Here is an 18,911-nt window from a genome sequence, read left to right on the forward strand (position 1 = left end):
ACTATAGGAGCTATCTAATGCTCCCTACTTAAAATGCGGTTTAACTACTTATTTGTACCATATAACAAAAAATACAAAGAATAAAAACTATGATAACATACACATTTTACAATCTCACTTAGACTACGAGTAGTGGTGTCCCTTATTGGTAAAATGATTGCCCACGGTCCCTTCTTTGCATTACATGCGCCATATAGAAAATACCTTATATATTTACATATGTATATACTTTGCATGTATGTACACAACAAATGCTTCGTCCTTCCACCTGCCTGTCTCGTTAACACTACGGGCAGCCCGTCTATGCCCTACTTGTTTCCTACTTCTCATACCATTTCCCTTCATTATCCATCTGCCAAAACCTTCGATTTTTCGCTTACAGTTGTTCGTGAATTGTTCAATATGAATTATTTTTATGCAAAATTATTTATAATGAAAAGTGAGCATTTCTTAAACTTTTTCTCGTGTTTTCTTTTAATATTATACATATTTTCGATCTCAATGACGGAGCACCCATCTAAGTGGAAAGAAAAATTCCCATCAATGGGATGAAGTAACTGCAACAAAGAGGATACTGCCGTACATTCCGTGTGCGAATAAAGATTTTTTCAAACAGACCTAGTTAATATGCTTCTTAACTGATTTACTCAAAGTTTTTGCACTTTTTGCAATTTTCACCTATATTTAAGAACGCATTGCACTCCGTTTTGTCTATTTACTTGAAAATTACTCATACTCATAATTGTAAAAAAATGCAAAAACATGTCATATTTTACTTACCACTGAAAATAATGGCTGAAGCTGCTCCCATGACTCCGAAGAAGGGTCCGTATATTGGGTTATCGCTCTGTGCATCAGACATGATTCTGTTTTGTTGTGAGTGCGGGGTGTGTTGTAAGTTTTTCTATGAAAAAGAAATTTTTATGATTTATAGGGCTTGCTGCTTAAAATACATATATGCACTATATATGTGTATGTATTTTTTTTTTCTTCTAAACTTTTTTTATTGTATTCAATGCAGGCCTTTTATAAGTGCGCTGAAGAGTATCTAACGTACTTCTATTACAAAAATTTACGCAATCGTGCTGTGCTATCGTTTCGCAATATTTTAAAATATCTATATTTTAATTAAATAGTGAATTTATAAATATTTTTTACAATAGCACTTTTTAAACTCTTTTTACTTTGACTGCTGCTTGTCGACTACTTTTTTGCCGTTCTCTCTTCCTTCGGTTCGTTACATCTCGTTTTTATATTTCTGTCTCGCAATTTATGTCGGCAACATCGTCGTACTCGTCATCATTTTTCACACCAGTGTATTCGCTTTAGTGTAGTATATCTGGTTTTTTTGCAAGTTTTCATTTCTCTTTGACCACCATTCTATTTGCTATTTATCAAATTTAAAAATTTTCGACATCAGATTTGTCACTGATTAAGCAGCAGTTACCCACCGACGTGTGTAACGTACGTCTACGTATGCCGTACGTACACACTTTTGAGCGAAATTTATGCCCGCAGTGGCAACGGAAAAAATGTTGCCATTGACCTGTTTGAATGCATGCTTATGGAAACATCAAATTTTTCAATTTAAGGTAATTCTATACGACAGCATGACACTACTAATACGCGTCCAAAAGTATCGAGAGGTGTCAAACATCTTGTCTTGACATCAGTATTAATAATCCGAAGGCGGAAAATAAAAATTGTAAGTCGTTCAAAAGATATTAATAAAAAAACCGAAAAATTACCCACGGGTCCCTCCGAAACCGGGGGTGGGATCCATAGTATTTTTGGGCATATCATCTTAGTGCATTTGCGACCTTCGGCCGCGCTTATAAAGAATTACCCTGGGTGTGTCCAACAGCGGTTTGGAGACCAAAAGTATATCCGCGCAAAATACTATGTTCACAATTTGTTTTGTGGGTACCCCAACATGACAACAACCACAAGAAAATCTCTGACATCAACTGCAAATATATCCGGACAGATATACAATTTTTATTTTCCGCCTTCGGATTATTGTTGTCGAGGTCAATACGCGTCTTTTGACACCCCTCTCGATACCTCTGTCGTATAGAATTACCCATTTTAAATTTTGATATTGTAAAAGGCTGCAATTAATATTAAATAATTATAAATAGCTAACATATTTATAATCTGCACATTTACATAATTATTTCGAATTTCACAATTTTTCAAACTTTAATTAGGTGTTTTTGCATCAAACTGCAAACGGTCAAAAATTGCGCACAAAAGTGTCTAGTGAGAGAGCGATCAGCTGACACGTTCTTACGGAAAAAAATCAAAATGGTTTTGATTTCTACGTTCCGGGCTACGTACGTACGTGTGTTGAATGTTGGTGGGTTGTCATTTACATTGCGCATTCATAACATAGATAGGTCGATTCCGTTCTTGTCTTTTCGCTTTCCAGTGTCATCCTCAACTCAACGTCATTTTTTCAGCCTTTTTTTGCGTTGAGTTGAAAATCAAAGTAGGCCTCAAGGTTGGCTTCTGTGCTTCACTCGGTCGTTTTGGCGGAGTTAGGAGTTGCAATTCCTCCCTAACCTGGAGTTGGGGTGGTGTTATTGCACTCCTAGCAGGAATCAGTAAAATAATAATTGGCGTGGTGCCACTTAAAATACCAAACACTATATACAAACGCAATTGTGAAATAAAAACATGGCTACAAGCCACATTTTGAAAAAACATCAGTGCTGGCGTGGTGCCAAATAAAAAACAAAAAACCAACTATATATACATAATGTGAAAGCCATATATTGGAAAATTGAAAGAAAATTCTCGAAAGTGAATCAAACTAATTAACTGGTGTGGTGCCACAAAAAAACCATGAATACATAATTGAACAAAACTTTTAATGAATCAAACTAATAAACTGGGGTGGTTCCCTTAAAAAAACCATGAATAATACATAATTGAAAAAAAACTTTAAAGTGAAATTAATAACTATAAGTAAAATAACGGAAAAACAAGCTACTGAAAATAACGGAGCTATTATAACAGGACAATACATGACGCCATCGTAGGCTAACGGAACATATAACTGTTCCCAACATTAATAATGGGAATAAAATTTCCCGTGTGTAGTGTCTCTACACCAGTCAAGCAGCTGTGTCAGTGTTTGAAGTAGATGACAGATACACACACAAATTAAGTAACCAAAGACAATAAATACTAAAAATAAGAGGGACAATTGGCGTTTTAAAGCTTTTTGAGCTAGCCATACGAAATTCGAAACAGAAAAAAAAATATATATATAGATAGGTCGTGTCAGCTGACACGTTTTTTGTACGTACGTTCGTGGGTAACTACACCTTTAGGGTTGCTGGTAGATAACGACCATTAGGACGATACTCAGTACAACAACAATCCCAAGAGCACAAACCATAAAAATCTTCACGATTAAAATTGTGGGCTCAAGTTTTGCCTAAACACTGCAAAGTGAGATTAAGAGCGATGGCTCGTACGGCAAGTGGAAAAATCCTTTGTTCATTAAATTATTGCTCTAAATGTCGAAGCGATGCGAGGCCAAAGCGCTTGTGAAAATCTGCCTTAGCGGTTATTAGGATGAAGATTTTAATGTTGGCCGATCCCGTGATTTTTGAGGAACAATGTAATCTGTGATTGTGACCTCTCAGTAACAGCGGCTTTTAACCGTGACTGTGACCCCCAGCGGGTTAGGGGGTCAGAATATACCCGCGGTAGGTATGCCTGTCGTAAGAGGCGACTAAAATACCAGATTCAAGGGGCTGTGTAGCGCAACCCTTCAGGTTGCCAGCGCAATATATAGCTTCTCCAAACCCAATTGTCAACCTCACCTATCCGCGGCGAATCCTGTTTCACTAACAGACGAGGCTCTGGCGACCCTAAGCTTCTCTTGGAACTTGGGGTTGGGGAGGGAGGGGATGGCCTGAAGGTTTAATGTGGCCGGCAAAGGACCATCACATTGATAACACTCCCCAAAATCTTCGGGGAGCACCCTTGTCGCTACTACAACAACACCAACAACCGTGACTGTGACTGAAAGAAAACAAATACCGCCAATAGGAAACAATTTTATATTTTTCTTTGCAGATTGTGTTGCGAATAATAAACTCTGCGTAATTTTTGGGACATCTAATGTTATTCAGTCGCAGCTTAAGTAACTTGCTCATTGTATTGGTTCATATCATAGAAGCGATTTGTTCCTGTGATGGTAGCTATGTTTGAGTCTGTGATTGGTAACTGCAAATAATGCTGTCACAGGCAATCAGTTACGAATATTCCTTGTAAGCTGTCGCTGAAATGTACTGTGATATTTCAGTAGCTGTGACAAAATCACAAGTCCACGGATATTTGCCAACTCTAGAACATTTACAAAATAACCATATTGAAAAGATACCGATTGGTAAGTTTTGTAAAATTACTGCGACAAAAATTACAGGATCTGTACTTTTTATCTGCTACAATTTTTTGCTATCTTTAATACCCATCCCTTTTTTTAACGGAACGCACTGGCGCTCCTTTTTCACCAATTCTTTTTTAATTTTCTTTCGTTCGAATGTCGTGGCAATTTTGACAATTTTTTTGTGCATTCCACTTTCTTTTTGCGTACTCATTCTAATTCTTCACTCAAGTTATTGGTCAAAAAGGATCAACTATTGTCTACTTGAACATGCAGCGAATACAACACGATTTTTGCAAATTTATTTCTTCCATTTCAACACACTACGTAGACCAGAATACCTTAGTAATTTTAACATTTTTTTAATTTTTACAATTGCACATTTTCAGCACTCACTTGACTAACTCGTGTAGCTAGTTTTAGGCCTGTCTTGGGTCTTAACTGGTAACTTGCTGCTTGCTGCTAGAGTTTGGGAGTCCGAACAAGAACTGGTTGGTTAGGTCGCTGTCACCACTGTGAGTAAATGCTACTGCTTCGGAAAAGTCAAACTCCCCCGTGTTCAGCTCAAAGTGTAGTGTTGCTACTCTCAACATTCACTAGTTGTCTAATTCTCACAGAACTTACACACAGTGCCTGTGTTCTTCAAACTTTAGACTCTTTAGGTATTCTATGACTGCAGTTGTTGCACTCATGTGATAAAAAATTGGTCATATGACCGAATATTTTGCAAAAAGCGAAGAGAGTAACAGAAAACGTCACACGCTTATCACACACCGTTTGCAATCGCGTGTTTGTGCGTTTGTGTACACAAATTTTCTAACTGCGAGCTGCGCGTGACCACAAAATTGTGATTTTAAAGAAAAATAGTAACAAAATAAAGGTAATTCGTAGTTGAAAAGGCAGAGCTGGGCTCACTCCAAATAGAGGTATGCATATATTACTCCTAAACACATGTATATAAAAATACATTTTAGTATATAAAAGACTAATAAATTGGTTTCGAGGCGTCATTGAGCAGAATTTTTATATGCTCAGCTATGCCTAATCGAAGCACGTGAGAGGATTTCGACTTCGTTGTCCCTTTCACACGATTATAGAGTAGAGCTGGATTTCGATTCGATTCTTAATCGATCTTTTTTTGAAATGTTGAATCGATTTTTTTTAATCGTTCGATAATTTAGGCATCGAAGTTTTCATGTTGCTGTTGTTGGTGTTGTTGTAGCAGTGCTTCGCCCGACCTAACAGCTGCGACCGATCACAAATTGTCATAAATATCCTCTAACGGGAGTCCGAGGAAACTTGCTGTTTCAACAGGGGTGGACCATAATAAAAGGGTGTTAGAGGCGTTGGTTGCACATTACAATTAAAGAGATGGTTGGTGTCATGTGGGGTCACATTGCAAGCGGGCCTACATTTTGTATGTCGGGGTTGATTCTGGATAGGTAAGAGTTTAACCTGTTACAGTATCCAGAACGAAGTTAAGCTAGAGTGACTCGCATTTCCCTGAGGAGTATGCGTTCCTCTTCCGCAAGTTTGGGGTACTGTTCCTTGAGTACTGGATTCACCGGGCAATTCCTGGCATAAAGGTCCGACGCCTGTTTGTGGAGTTCGCCAAGGATCTGCTTGTGTTTTTTTGCTTCATACGGCTGAGTTCTCAGGTGCCGTATTTCCTCAAAATTCTTACGGAGATGACTCCTTAAGCCCCTAGGCAGTGTTGGCTTATCAATCAGATGTCTGTTGGGATGCTCAGGTTTCTGGGTATTCAACAGGAACTGTTTGGTTAGCATCTCATTTCTCTCCCTGGTGGGGAGTATTCTCGCCTCATTATGTAGATGGTGTTCTGGGGACATAAGTATTTTAGCAGGCCTGTAGCTTCTTCCAGTGGCAAATTTTTTGGCTTGGCGACAATATAGGGGACGCGTAGCACGCAATCGGCTGCCCAATTGCTTTGTATGTGGTAATGAGCGTTTCTTTGTTGTTGTTGTTGTTGTTGTAGCGATAAGGTTGCTCCCCGAAGGCTTTGGGGAGTGTTATCGATGTGATGGTCCTTTGCCGGATACAGATCCGGTACGCTCCGGTACCACAGCACCATTAAGGTGCTGGCCCGACCATCTCGGGAACGATTTATGTGGCCACATTAAACCTCCAGGCCATCCCCTCCCTCCCCAACCCCAAGTTCCATAAGGAGCTTAGGGTCGCCAGAGCCTCGTCTGTTAGTGAAACAGGATTCGCCGCGGATAGGTGAGGTTGACAATTGTGTTTGGAGAAGCTATATGTTGCGCTGGCAACCTGCAGGGTTGCGCTACACAGCCCCTTGAATCTGGTATTTTAGTCGCCTCTTACGACAGGCATACCTACCGCGGGTATATTCTGACCCCCCCTAACCCGCTGGGGGTAGCGTTTCTTTGTCTTTTCCCCAAGTACTGCCGGCAAGGGATTTGAGGATTTTATTACGGCTCTGGATTTTCGGAACAATTGCGGCTGCGTGCTCACCAAAATGTAGATCCGGATCAAACGTCACACCCAAGAGTTTGGGGTGTAGGACAGTCGGTAGCGTGTGCCATCGATGTGGATGTTCAAAATGGTCGACATTTGGGATGTCCATGTTGTTAATAAGGTCGCGGAAGATTTAGTCGGTGATAATGCCAGGTTTCGCGAGGCGAAAAACCTGGAGAGATCGGGGAGGTAGCCGTTTATTCTGTTGCAAAGCTCATAGATTTGTGGGCCTGGGCCTGTGGCCATTATCGAAGTTTTCATCACTATCTACTATGGCGGAACGATACAAGGTGGCAGCATGGTACAGCTGTTTATAAACTTTTTTTTATTTCATTTGATACATTAACTTCCGGCCATTACGATTTTGACATTTGTCCATCGAATTTACAAAAACAAAGTACATGGAACTTTTATTTATGCTTGTAGGTATGTCACCATGCTGCCACCTTGTATCGTTCCGCCATGCTATCTACTTTACACTCAGAAGAAAACTTCTCCCGATTGAAGAAAAATGGGAATGAAATGGCACTTAAGAAATTCTTCCTCATTCGCATGACCAAAACAGCGGTGGAGTCGGTCGAATGGAGCTTGATTCGTACGCTGACATCGGTCGATGATCAGGCATCATTCCTACAGAACCATATTATTAGGCTTTTCGACAACCATGTGCCAGTGAAACTCAAGGCTGCTACACACAATAATACCCCTTGGTTTAGTGCCAATCTAAAACACTTAATTCACCAGCGTAACCTTGCTTACTCACGATGGAAAAGATACAAAACCCCGGAAGGTCACAACTGCTTCAAAGCAGCTAGGATCGCTGCAAACAAAGCCATTAGGTCAGCTAAGCAGACATTTTATAATAACAAGTTTAGTGCTGCTTTGAGTTCGAAGGAAACCTGGAAGTCGATTAAACATATTGGTATTGGAAAATCCAAATGCGATATTTCTGTCCTCCCTGATGTAGACATTAACGAGATAAATATAAATTTTGTAAATCTGCCAATCTCAACTGACAATATATGTGCTGACAATTATTGTATTCGCACTAATGTTGATTTTGTTCCTCTTGAGTTTGCTAGTGTCGATGATTGTGATGTCGTTCAAGCCATACTTTCAGTAAAGTCTAATGCTATGGGGTTCGATGGTATATGTCCGAAATTTTTAAAAATAATTCTTCCTAAAATCCTTCCTCACTTAACCTACTTGGTTAACTCTGTGCTGATGTCCTGTGTATTTCCCAAATGTTGGAAAGTTGCTAAGGTAATCCCAATCCCCAAGCAAAACAAGGAGTATAGACCTATAGCTATTCTGCCTTTCCTTTCCAAGGTCGTCGAACGAATTTTGCACTGCCAGATAAATACTTATGTGCAGGATAATAACCTTCTCACATATTCCCAGTCTGGATTCAGGTCAAATCGTAGCTGTAAAACGGCGCTCCTATCGGTGATAGAGGATATTCGAGAACAAGTTGACAAAAATTTTACTGCTTTCCTGACTATTCTCGAGCATTCAAAAGCGTTTGACTCGGTCGACCACACCGTTCTCTGCAAGAAGCTGGACAACCTATTTAATTTCTCCAACTGTGCAACAGCCCTAATCAGATCGTATTTGGCCGACCGAACTCAGGCAGTAAGTGTTGGTAGCAGAAAGTCTGACTTCGTCAGTGTTTTAAGAGGAGTCCCACAAGTCTCAATCCTTGGTCCCCTGTTATTTATTTTGTATATAAACGATCTGCCTGGTGTTCTCAAGTATTGTAATATTCACATTTATGCTGACGACGTACAATTGTATATGTGCTGTCCTAGTGATCGTACCAGTTCATGTATTAATAACTTAAATTACGGTTTGTGTCAAATTGGTACGTGGGCTTCTATGAACGGCTTATGTCTTAACCCTAAGAAGTCGAAATATATAGTCATTCATAGAAGGCCACTAGATAAAAGTTGAATGGAAAATTTAATTTTAGACAACACTATTATAGAATACGTTGACACGGCAAAAAATCTAGGTGTAGTTTTTAACAAAACCTTGACATGGAAAGATCACATCTCCCGCACAGTGGGAAAAGTGTATGGGATGCTTCGTACGCTCTGGCTTACACAATATTTTACTCCGTTACATATTCGTCTACTAATAGCAAAAGCATACTTAATACCTACGCTCCTTTATGGTTGTGAGATTTGCTCTAATTGTGACTATGTATGTAATAGGAAACTTAATTTTGTTTATAACAACATTGCTAGATACGTCTATGGGTTGAAAAGACTTGACCACGTCTCTCATCATGCTTACAGGTTACTAAACATTTCTTTCGATAACTTTATTAAACTTAAAACGCTCACTAGCTACATAAATTAATATATATGAAGGAACCTGACTATCTGTATCGGAGCCTAAATTTTCTCCAGTCGTCTAGATTTGTTCTCCTTACCCACTTCAGACATCGTATGCTAATATCTGATCGCCAGTTCTTCATTACTTCCATACGTCTTTGGAACTCGCTCCCTTCTAGACTTAGGCTTATAAGCAATGCTCTGCTCTTCAATAAAGAATTAACAAGTTTCTATAATAACCTAGACAATTAAAATACTAATTTCTTCTAAGCAAATGTATTCTATCATTCGTTTATTTTATTTATTTACTATTTATTAAATATATTATTTATTGTAACCTTTTCTTAGCCATAGTCATTAGCTTTAAGTTTCAAGTTTAAATTGTTCCTATTTTAGGCCTTTTACCGACTAGCACTATAAAATAATTTTTGCCAAATTGTTGTGCTGGGATGAATTGCCTAATAAATACAAAAATACAAAAATACAAACTTCTTCAAAATGAGGAAAAATTCTTAAAAATTATCCAGGATCAAGTGATTTGTAAAAACGTCTGCAATATATTTTAGATTCTTTAAAAAGTACAATAAGAAAAGGAATTGCATTTTTACTCAATTTATAGCATTAGTGCGTCAGGTTCATGGTGTTCTTTGTATATATGGAACCAAAACTAATAAGGACTATGAATCTACAAAATAAATTATTTGATTAATAATTAACAGTATTTATATAACGGCCGCCGTGGTGTGATGGTAGCGTGGTCGCCCCTCGGCAGTGTTTGGCAAGCACTCCGAGTATATTTCTGCAATGAAAAGCTCTCAGTGAAAACTCATCTGCCTTGCAGATGCCGTTCGGAGTCTGCATAAAACAAGTAGGTCCCGTCCCACCAATTTGTAGGAAAAATTAAAAGGAGCACGACGCAAATTGGAAGAGAAGCTCGGCCTTAAATCTCTTCGGAGGTTATCGCGCCTTTCATTTATTTATTTAATTATGTTGTCATAGCTATAAAGGATACATATATGCAAAAAAAGGCTTCAATATAATTTGTAGCAGCAGCAAACACGAAAACAGAGGTATACATTTTTATGAAATTTCGTCAATTAAATTTCTTATTCCTTTTTATTTTCAATAAGTTATGAAAATACTTCCAAAAAATCGATTCTTAAAAAATTCGAATCGAATTTCCATGTTATTGTTGAACTTTCGATGATTTTGCTGTACCCTTGAGCACAACATTTCTGCCCGGAAGTGATTTAGCTTGCTAATTCAAAAAAGGGTTTTGCGAAAAATCTTTCTGGATCCCACCCCCAGTTTTAGTGCTATCCGCTGTAGTTTTTAGGCTTTTTGTGAATGGAAAAATATTAGATTTCGGTTTTCGGATACGTTATTTAAAAAGCTCTTGGTATGCTCCTGCAGTGTAACATTTTATGACAGCATCACATTCTTCGGGGAGGTTTGGGTTGGTTTGGTTTGGGTGGGTTTGCAAATCAAACGCAACATAAACAAGTAAGGACGGGACTGTCTTCGGCTGTGCCGAAGACTACATACCTTTCATGAATGGGGCTGTTAATCTTATCCCGTTCGTAATCTCCAAATAATCGGATGTATAAGATAAGAAATATATAGTGAACAGATCTACATACCTAAACGATTTTTAAGATAAATATAAAATAAACAAGTAAGGAAGGTTAAGTTCGGGTGTAACCGAACATTACATACTCAGTTGAGAGCTATGGTCAAAACATAAGGGAAAATAACCATGTAGGAAAATGAACCGAAGGTAACATTGGAATGTGTTTGTATGACATGTGTATCAAATGAAAGACATTAAAGAGTATTTTATGAGGGAGTGGGCCATAGTTCTATAGGTGGACCCCATTTAGGGATATCGATATAAAGGTGGATCAGGGTTGACTCTAGAATTTGTTTGTACGATATGGGTATCAAATGAAAGGTGTTAATGAGTATTTTAAAAGGGAGTGATTCTTAGTTCCATAGGTGGACGCCTTTTCGAGATATCGCCATAAAGGTGGACCAGGGGTGACTCTAGAATGCGTTTGTACAATATGGGTATCAAACGAAAGGTGTTAATGAGTATTTAAAAGGGAGTGGGCCTTAGTTCTATAGGTGCACACATTTTCGCTATAAAGGTGGACCAGGGGTGACTCTAGACTTTGTTTGTACGATATGGGTATCAAATGAAAGGTGTTAGTGAGTCTTTTTAAAAGGGAGTGGGCCTTAGTTCTATAGGTGGTCGCCTTTTCGAGATATAGCCATAAAGGTGGACCAGGGGTGACTCTAGAATATGTTTGTACGATATGTGTATCAAATTAAAGGTATTAGTGAGGGTGTTAAAAGGGAGTGGCCCTTAGTTGTATATATGTAGGCGTTTTCGAGATATCGACCATAATGTGGACCAGGGTGACCCAGAATATCATCTGTCGGGTACCGCTAATTTATTTATATATGTAATACCACGAACAGTATTCCTGCCAAGATTTCAAGGGTTTTTTATTTCGCCCTGCAGAACTTTTTCATTTTCTTCTACTTAATATGGTAGGTGTCACACCCATTTTACAAAGTTTTTTTCTATAGTTATATTTTGCGTCAAAAAACCAATCCAATTACCATGTTTCATCAATTTTTTCATATTTGGTATAGAATTATGGCATTTTTTTCATTTTTCGTAATTTTCGATAACGAAAAACTGGGCGTGGTCATAGTCCGATTTTGGCCATTTTTCATACCAAGATAAAGTGAGTTGAGATAAGTATGTGAACTAAGTTTAGTAAAGATATATCGATTTTTGCTCAGCTTATAATGTTAACGGCCAAACGTAAGGACAGGCGGTCGACTGTGTATAAAAACTGGGCGTGGCTTCAACCGATTTCGCCCATTTTTACAGAGAACAGTTATCGTCACACAATCTATGCCCCTACCAAATTTTACAAGGATTGGTTTATTTTATATTGGTTATTTTGTTCGACTTATGGCATTAAAAGTATTCTAGACGAATTAAATGAAAGAGGGCGGAGCCACGCCCATTTTGAAATTTTCTTTTGTTTGTATTTTGTTACACCATATCATTACTGGAGTTGAATGTTGACATAATTTACTTATATACTGTAAAGATATTACATTTTTTGTTAAAATTTGACTTAAAAAAAAAAAAAATTTTTTAAAGAGGGCGTGGTCGTTCTCCGATTTTGCTAAATTTTTATTCAGCATACATATACAGCCCTTCTCACATTCCTCGTATTCTAAATAAAAATTCCTTGTGAGTTTTTTCACTTCTCCCTTTCCTCCTATTCTGAACAATGTTCGAAAAAGCGGAAACCGGTTATGGGAGAAAAGTAGGTATGTATTATGAATGTGAGTGAGAGGGAGATTTCTCTGCCCTTTCTTAGGAGTATTTTCACTTGTTCAATTAAAGGGAATGCATCAAAATAGTTAAAGGAAATTGGTTATTTTAAGAAAGAACACTTATTTGTACAAATTTGTGCTAAAAGATGTATTTATATTCTACCACAAGATTCTCACTTCTAATACAACAACAACTACAACCACAATATTCTTTATTTTAAGTTGAAAAGTATAACATAAGCAACGGTAGAGCTCTTGGTATACAAATTTGATGCAGCCATCCAGAAATTGCGCAAGGATTTTTTAATAAGGCTTAAATAGATTTTGGCATATGATGAAGGACGACTTCAACTCAACTTGGCCGCCAGAAAATTGCTTTGCTGAATGAAAGCAGGAAACTCCGGCAGATTTGTGTTATGCGGCCGTCTTCTTCTTATGTTCCTCTGTTGATGTTGCTTTGGCACCAATTCATTACTCATTTCAGTGAATACCACATGAAATGCAATAAATACTGTGCAATGTTTATATTTTATTTCTTAATTTCCAATAAATTTGCAACAATAATTAAACATTTCAATTTTTTAAACAAAATAAGAAATGTGCAACGAAATTTCAATTGACAAAACAGCTGACTTCGAAAATTCGAAATTCCTATTCCCCAATTATTGTTCTCCCTAGGAGAACAGAAAAAGGAGGAATTTTTCCGCGGGAATAAAAAAATCCGCGAGAACAAAATTCCGCGAGAATATTTAGAATTGGTCTGAATGTAAAATTTCATCATGATATCTTCAACGAATGCCAAATTACAGCTTGCAAAACTTTTAAATTACCTTCGTTTAAAAGTGGGCGGTGCCACGCCCATTGTCCAAAATTTTACTCATTTTCTATTCTGCGTCATAAGTTCAACTTACCTACCAAGTTTCATCGTTTTATCCGTCTTTGGTAATGAATTATCGCACTTTTTCGGTTTTTCGAAATTTTCGACATCGAAAAAGTGGGCGTGGTTATGGTCCGATATCGTTCATTTTAAATAGCGAACTGAGATGAGTGCTCAGGAACCTACATACCAAATTTCATCAAGATACCTCAAAATTTACTCAAGTTATCGTGTTAACGGACGGACGGACGGACGGACATGGCTCAATCGAATTTTTTTTCGATCCTGATGATTTTGATATATGGAAGTCTATATCTATCTCGATTCCTTTATACCTGTACAACCAACCGTTATCCAATCAAAGTTAATATACTCTGTGAGCTATGCTCAACTGAGTATAAAAATAGGTAGGCACTTTGTGGGAGGATGCAAAGTTTCAGGTTTTTTGTGGTCTGCGTGTAAAAACTATGACCACGAATCACGTATTTCAACAATATGTGACGTAAACGTAACTATTTGATGAATTTTGAAGCTTCTAGCCGTAAAAAAGGGGAAAAAATGACAGTTTATATGAAGTATATAATATATATACCACCGATCTCTATGATTTTTTCAGACAACAATATATGCTATATACGTAAGCATTTGGTGAAACTTGAAGCTTCTAGCTGTTAAAATTGGGCAGAAATCGCGCAGTTTCTTATCTGAACAATCGGTTGTATGAGATATATACTATGTATACCACCGATCTCAATGATTTTTTCAGACATCAATATATGCTATACACGTAAGCGTTTGGTGAAATTTGAAGTTCTAGCAGTTAAAATGGGGCCGAAATCGCAAAAAAATATATATATATACTATATAAAAAAAAAAAAATAAATGTAAGGCGCGATAACCTCCGAAGAGATCTAAGGCCGAGCTTCTCTTCCAATTTGCGTCGTGCTCCTCTTGATTTTTCCCTACAAATTGGCCGGACGGGACCTACATGTTTTATGCCGACTCCGAACGGCATCTGCAAGGCAGATGAGTTTTCACTGAGAGCTTTTCATGGCAGAAATACAATCGGAGCGCTTGCCAGACACTGCCGAGGGGCGACCCCGCTTAGAAAAATTTTCTTCTAATTGAAAAATCTTATTTCTAAAATTTTGATATTGCTTTGCCCGGGAGTTGAACCCAGGGCATACGGTGTGATAGGCGGAGCACGCTACCATCACACCACGGTGGCCGCCAATATATCACCGATCTCTATGATTTTCTGACACAACAATATATACTATATATGTAAGCAATCGGTGAAATTTGAAGCTTATAGCTGTTAAAATGGGGTAGAAATTGAGAAAAGTTTCTTATCTGAACAATCGGTTGTATGAGATATATACTATATATACAACTGATCTTTATGATTTTTTAGACAACAATATATGCTATATACGTAAGTATTCGTTGAAATTTGAAGCCTCTAGCTCTTAAAATAGGGCAGTAATTACGAAAAGTTTCTTATCTGAACAATCGGTTGTGGGGGATATATACTATATATACGACCGATCTCATTAATTTTTTCAGACAACAATATGTGCAATATACGAAAGTATATGGTGAAGTTTGAAGCTTCAATCTGTTAAATTGAGGAAGATATGACAAAAATCCTCTTTTTCTGAAAAATCGGTTGTATGGAGGATACATGCTATAGTGGTCCGATCCGGCCGGTTCCGACAAATGTCTAATCGGACACCCAAATACACCCGCTCACCAAATTTTATCAAGATATCTCAAAAATTGAGGGACTAGTTTGCATACAAACAGACAGACGGACATGGCTAAATCAACTCAGCTCTTCATCCTGATTATTTCGGTATACTTAATGGTGGGTCTATCTATTTTCCTTTAAGGACTTACAATTTTGGGTTTCGTGACGAAACTAATATACCATTTCATTTTCATGAAAGGTATACAAAATTTACCGTGTTTTTGCAGCACTTTATCGTTTTGAGTATAATCAAAATAAATAATATTACACCCATATACTTATGTAATCAAACCTACTATATTGTTACTACAGGCACAAACATCAGAGTGCCCATATATTGATATATAATTTCTTTAATATTGCTGTTTTAATGTTATTTTTTGTGTTCAATATTCGAATGTACATAAATTTAGGGCTTCATTCTGTATTGCGAACGATAGCTCAGACGAACGATTCGCCTCCAAATTATTTCCTCTAGCAATGGTATTCTTTATCTTTTTCGTTCGGCCTTTACGTTTACTACTTTATTTCAAACAGGAAGGCGAAATCAATAGTCAAATGATATGTTGCCATCGTTTAACATAGTGCAAATACACTAACGATTCGTCTCTGAGGCGACACGAATTTTCGTTTCGTAATAGAGAATGAGGCTCTTAAATTTTTTCTTGTTGCACTTCTGCTGCTACAATCACAAAAATTACATACATATATGTTGACACCTGAGCCATTAATTCTTCTGATTACACCATGATAAGCGATAAGATTACACCATGAGTATAGAAGACTTTGCCCGTGCCTTGACTTAAAGATATTTGCCTTGCCCATTCACATAGAAAATTCGCGGTTTGCTTTTATAAACATTCTCACTGTACAGAAAAATACTTTCTAACATATTGTATGTCCTATTTATTCATTTGTTAAATTGCAGTTTTAAACTGTGAAAAATATCGAATTCTTTTTATGCTTTGCTCTCAACAAAAGTTGGAAATTGGCTATTTGTTTATGTCAGATTGCGCCAGTGTAGCTCGCATATGTATGAAAAACTTATTATCTGACCTGGCTTTTCTGGATCACGCTTCATTGGAACGCAAGGAATTTCATAACGCCTAAAGCCCGGGTTTTCAGTACCAGTTCAATGCAGTTTGTTAGTTAATCTACGCTTAAAATTATTTTGCAGTTTTTCAATCTATTTTAATTGAAGTTTAAGATGAACTTAAGCTTCCCATATGGCAGGGTTAAACTCTAGTTAACCTATCAAATACAAATACAATTTGGGGTAGAGCATAGGGGTTAGGCTATTTTTCTTTGTGACCATGTGGTACTAAATGTTGCATACTTTTCAGCGCACCTGATACTATATTTACCGATATTGTTGGCGATGGTTTTAGCGTTAGGGAAAGATGGAATTTGGATTATAAATTTTTCTTAACGTTTTTCCATATGAACTAATACACACCCAATAACAAAATAGTAATGAAAGATGTTCTAAAATTATTTTGGTAAAATTTAGTACAAATACTTGGTACAAAAGACGCATGATGTATGTATGTAATAAAGCGATAATAAAACAAATACAAAATGGTTAAATCTCGATAAAAAATATACCATACATTTATTATTAGACAAGATGTGGCGTCAAGAATGAAAATAAAATGCCGCTGAATATTCCACTCATAAGCATAGCTGCAGCAAACATACCAGCTTTTACTTGATATTTTGCCTCCACAGTCTGTGGTGCGTACATCATTGACAAAGCACTAAAGTATCCTGACGTATAGGCCATCAGAATAGCAATTAGCCAATAAATCCAATCATTATTTATAAACACTGGCAAAGTTCGCTCCACATTTAATGGCACATAATTACAGAATAGTAGAAGTGGTATAAATACTAGGCGCAATGTAGTGGCTACCGCTAAATATTTTGGTTCGGGCCACTGAATCCAATACGAAGTCAAACTTCCAAGCATTGCAAATAGATTAAAAGTCAAAAAGCATGTAATTTGAACGTACATGCCAGCGTCTTGTATAAAGAAGTTCGGTGATGAGACCTTAACATCTGAATTCACTGCAGGAAATACTGCCAATGTTACAAAAAAGATTATATATACATTATATAATTGTACGAATTCCTTCTTGAAAATACTCCAATATGGTACATGCGAATTTTTCCTATTCCCTTCATTGTCGTCTGTTTTTCGTGATAGTTGATTGTACATAAAGAATTTATTCAATGGCAAGGCATAAAACGTGTCAAAACAAACAAGTAGCATAATCATTGCAGTTATGAAATAATAAATTGCCGCCGTCCTCATTGATGAAAATAGATAAGTACTAGCAATATTTACTATAGAGACAAAAAGGCCGCACACATTGCTGCCCAATATGACTGCACCGGTGTACCGAAATGGAAATGTCGCAGCCATGCCGTATATGGTATTTTGATAAAAGGCTGCGGCTATACTTAATATAACCACTGTAAACATTGTTACCCAAAAGAATAGTCCAGGACATGAAGCGGTGTCTACCATGGCCATTATAACAGTCACAACAAATAAAACCAATTCCACCAGTATGCTTATGCTCATCCGTTTCGATAGATCGCCTCCCAAATCGAGGAATATATTCAACCAATTGAATAACACATTCGGAATTTGCGATGAAACAGTCAGGTACTGTAGAAAATTAGCTGCATAATCTGTAGTAATTGTGGAATTGGCACCTCCACCAAGCTTGTATTCAACAAAATAGCCTTTTGCAGTTATGAACATATTCCATGGCATCAACGTACCAATTCCATGAATAACGAAGATTAGCAATACAATATTCCATTTGTCCTTCGATGGCTCCATTTTTGTGACAAAAGACGATATTTGATCTTATACAAAAATAATAATAACTGAAATTAAAATTTCTGTAGCGAGGCGAGGCCCTCAAGTTGGAGATGCAACATCGAAGATTTCTTTGATTAATAATGTGCCATTAAATATATCGATGTTTACCAATTCGATAAATTTTCAAGATCGTTTAAACATTGGAAGAACGAATTAGGCCCGGTTTTCAATAGTTGTTTAAGCTAAGCTTAAACTAAGTTTGCTTAAACTCTAGTCAAATTTATACTCCAGTTAAACTACTGAGCAGTTTTTCAGTCTCAGTTTAAGGCCGCCCTTGGGGTATGATGGTTTTTGTGCGGCAACATTGGTTTCTTCATTATCTAGATAATTTGCATGATTCAATCACAAGGCTGACAAATTTTTTGAAAATTGCGGCCATTTTGCTCCTAAATCGAATTGACATCCGTTAACTGTGTTGATTCTTTGCAAATTTTCGAAAAATATTAGTAGTAGAAATAGGAAGCAATCAGTTTACAAATACCGGATAAGTACTTAATTCCTTAGAACTTTTTTTTATTTTGTAGTGAATTTATTAACTATGCCTCGATCTATTAGGGTGGCTGAACATTAAACATAGGTAATTTTATGAAAAGTGAGGACACCAAGAAATCGAGCACTTACGTAAACCTATGAATATACGAAACCTAAACCAATTCAAAATTCATCGTTCAACGTCAAAACCTCGACTATTAAATCGAGTCACGTAAAAATACCATTAGTAAGTAATGGAGATGCCATAACGAAATATACTCATTGAGCATGATAACTTATTTAGGCGGCCACCGTGGTGTGATGGT

General features: G+C 37.2%; 2 protein-coding genes and 1 long non-coding RNA gene across 4 annotated transcripts in view; 1 reads left to right on the forward strand and 2 right to left on the reverse strand.

Moving 5' to 3' along the window:
- The window catches only part of Vha16-1 (Vacuolar H[+] ATPase 16kD subunit 1), a 37,949-nt gene extending 33,003 nt beyond the window's left edge, over positions 1-4,946 (reverse strand). Inside the window, exons 1-2 of one of the 2 annotated variants that reach the window (XM_067771255.1) lie at positions 4,799-4,946; positions 781-904 (exon numbers count right to left, since the gene is read on the reverse strand). In XM_067771255.1, the coding sequence (XP_067627356.1) occupies positions 781-862 (82 nt within the window). In that variant the 5' untranslated portion in view covers positions 863-904; positions 4,799-4,946. Of the gene's footprint in view, positions 1-780; positions 905-1,057; positions 1,216-4,798 lie in introns of those variants that run through there. The other variant, XM_067771256.1, reaches the window with a different exon arrangement.
- Positions 4,947-5,021: 75 nt separating this feature from the next.
- Positions 5,022-18,911, forward strand: part of LOC137243469 (uncharacterized) — a 54,943-nt gene continuing 41,053 nt past the window's right edge. Inside the window, exon 1 of the long non-coding RNA XR_010950535.1 lies at positions 5,022-5,328. This is a non-coding gene — a long non-coding RNA (uncharacterized lncRNA). The remainder of the gene's footprint in view (positions 5,329-18,911) is intronic.
- On the reverse strand, positions 16,800-18,199 carry Ent2 (Equilibrative nucleoside transporter 2). Its single transcript, XM_067777396.1, has one exon. It carries the CDS (start codon positions 18,070-18,072, stop codon positions 16,840-16,842), a length of 1,233 nt encoding a protein of 410 aa, XP_067633497.1. The 5' UTR covers positions 18,073-18,199; the 3' UTR covers positions 16,800-16,839.

The sequence above is a fragment of the Eurosta solidaginis genome, chromosome 3 (assembly GCF_040869045.1).
Source record: "Eurosta solidaginis isolate ZX-2024a chromosome 3, ASM4086904v1, whole genome shotgun sequence".
NCBI lineage: Eukaryota > Metazoa > Arthropoda > Insecta > Diptera > Tephritidae > Eurosta > Eurosta solidaginis.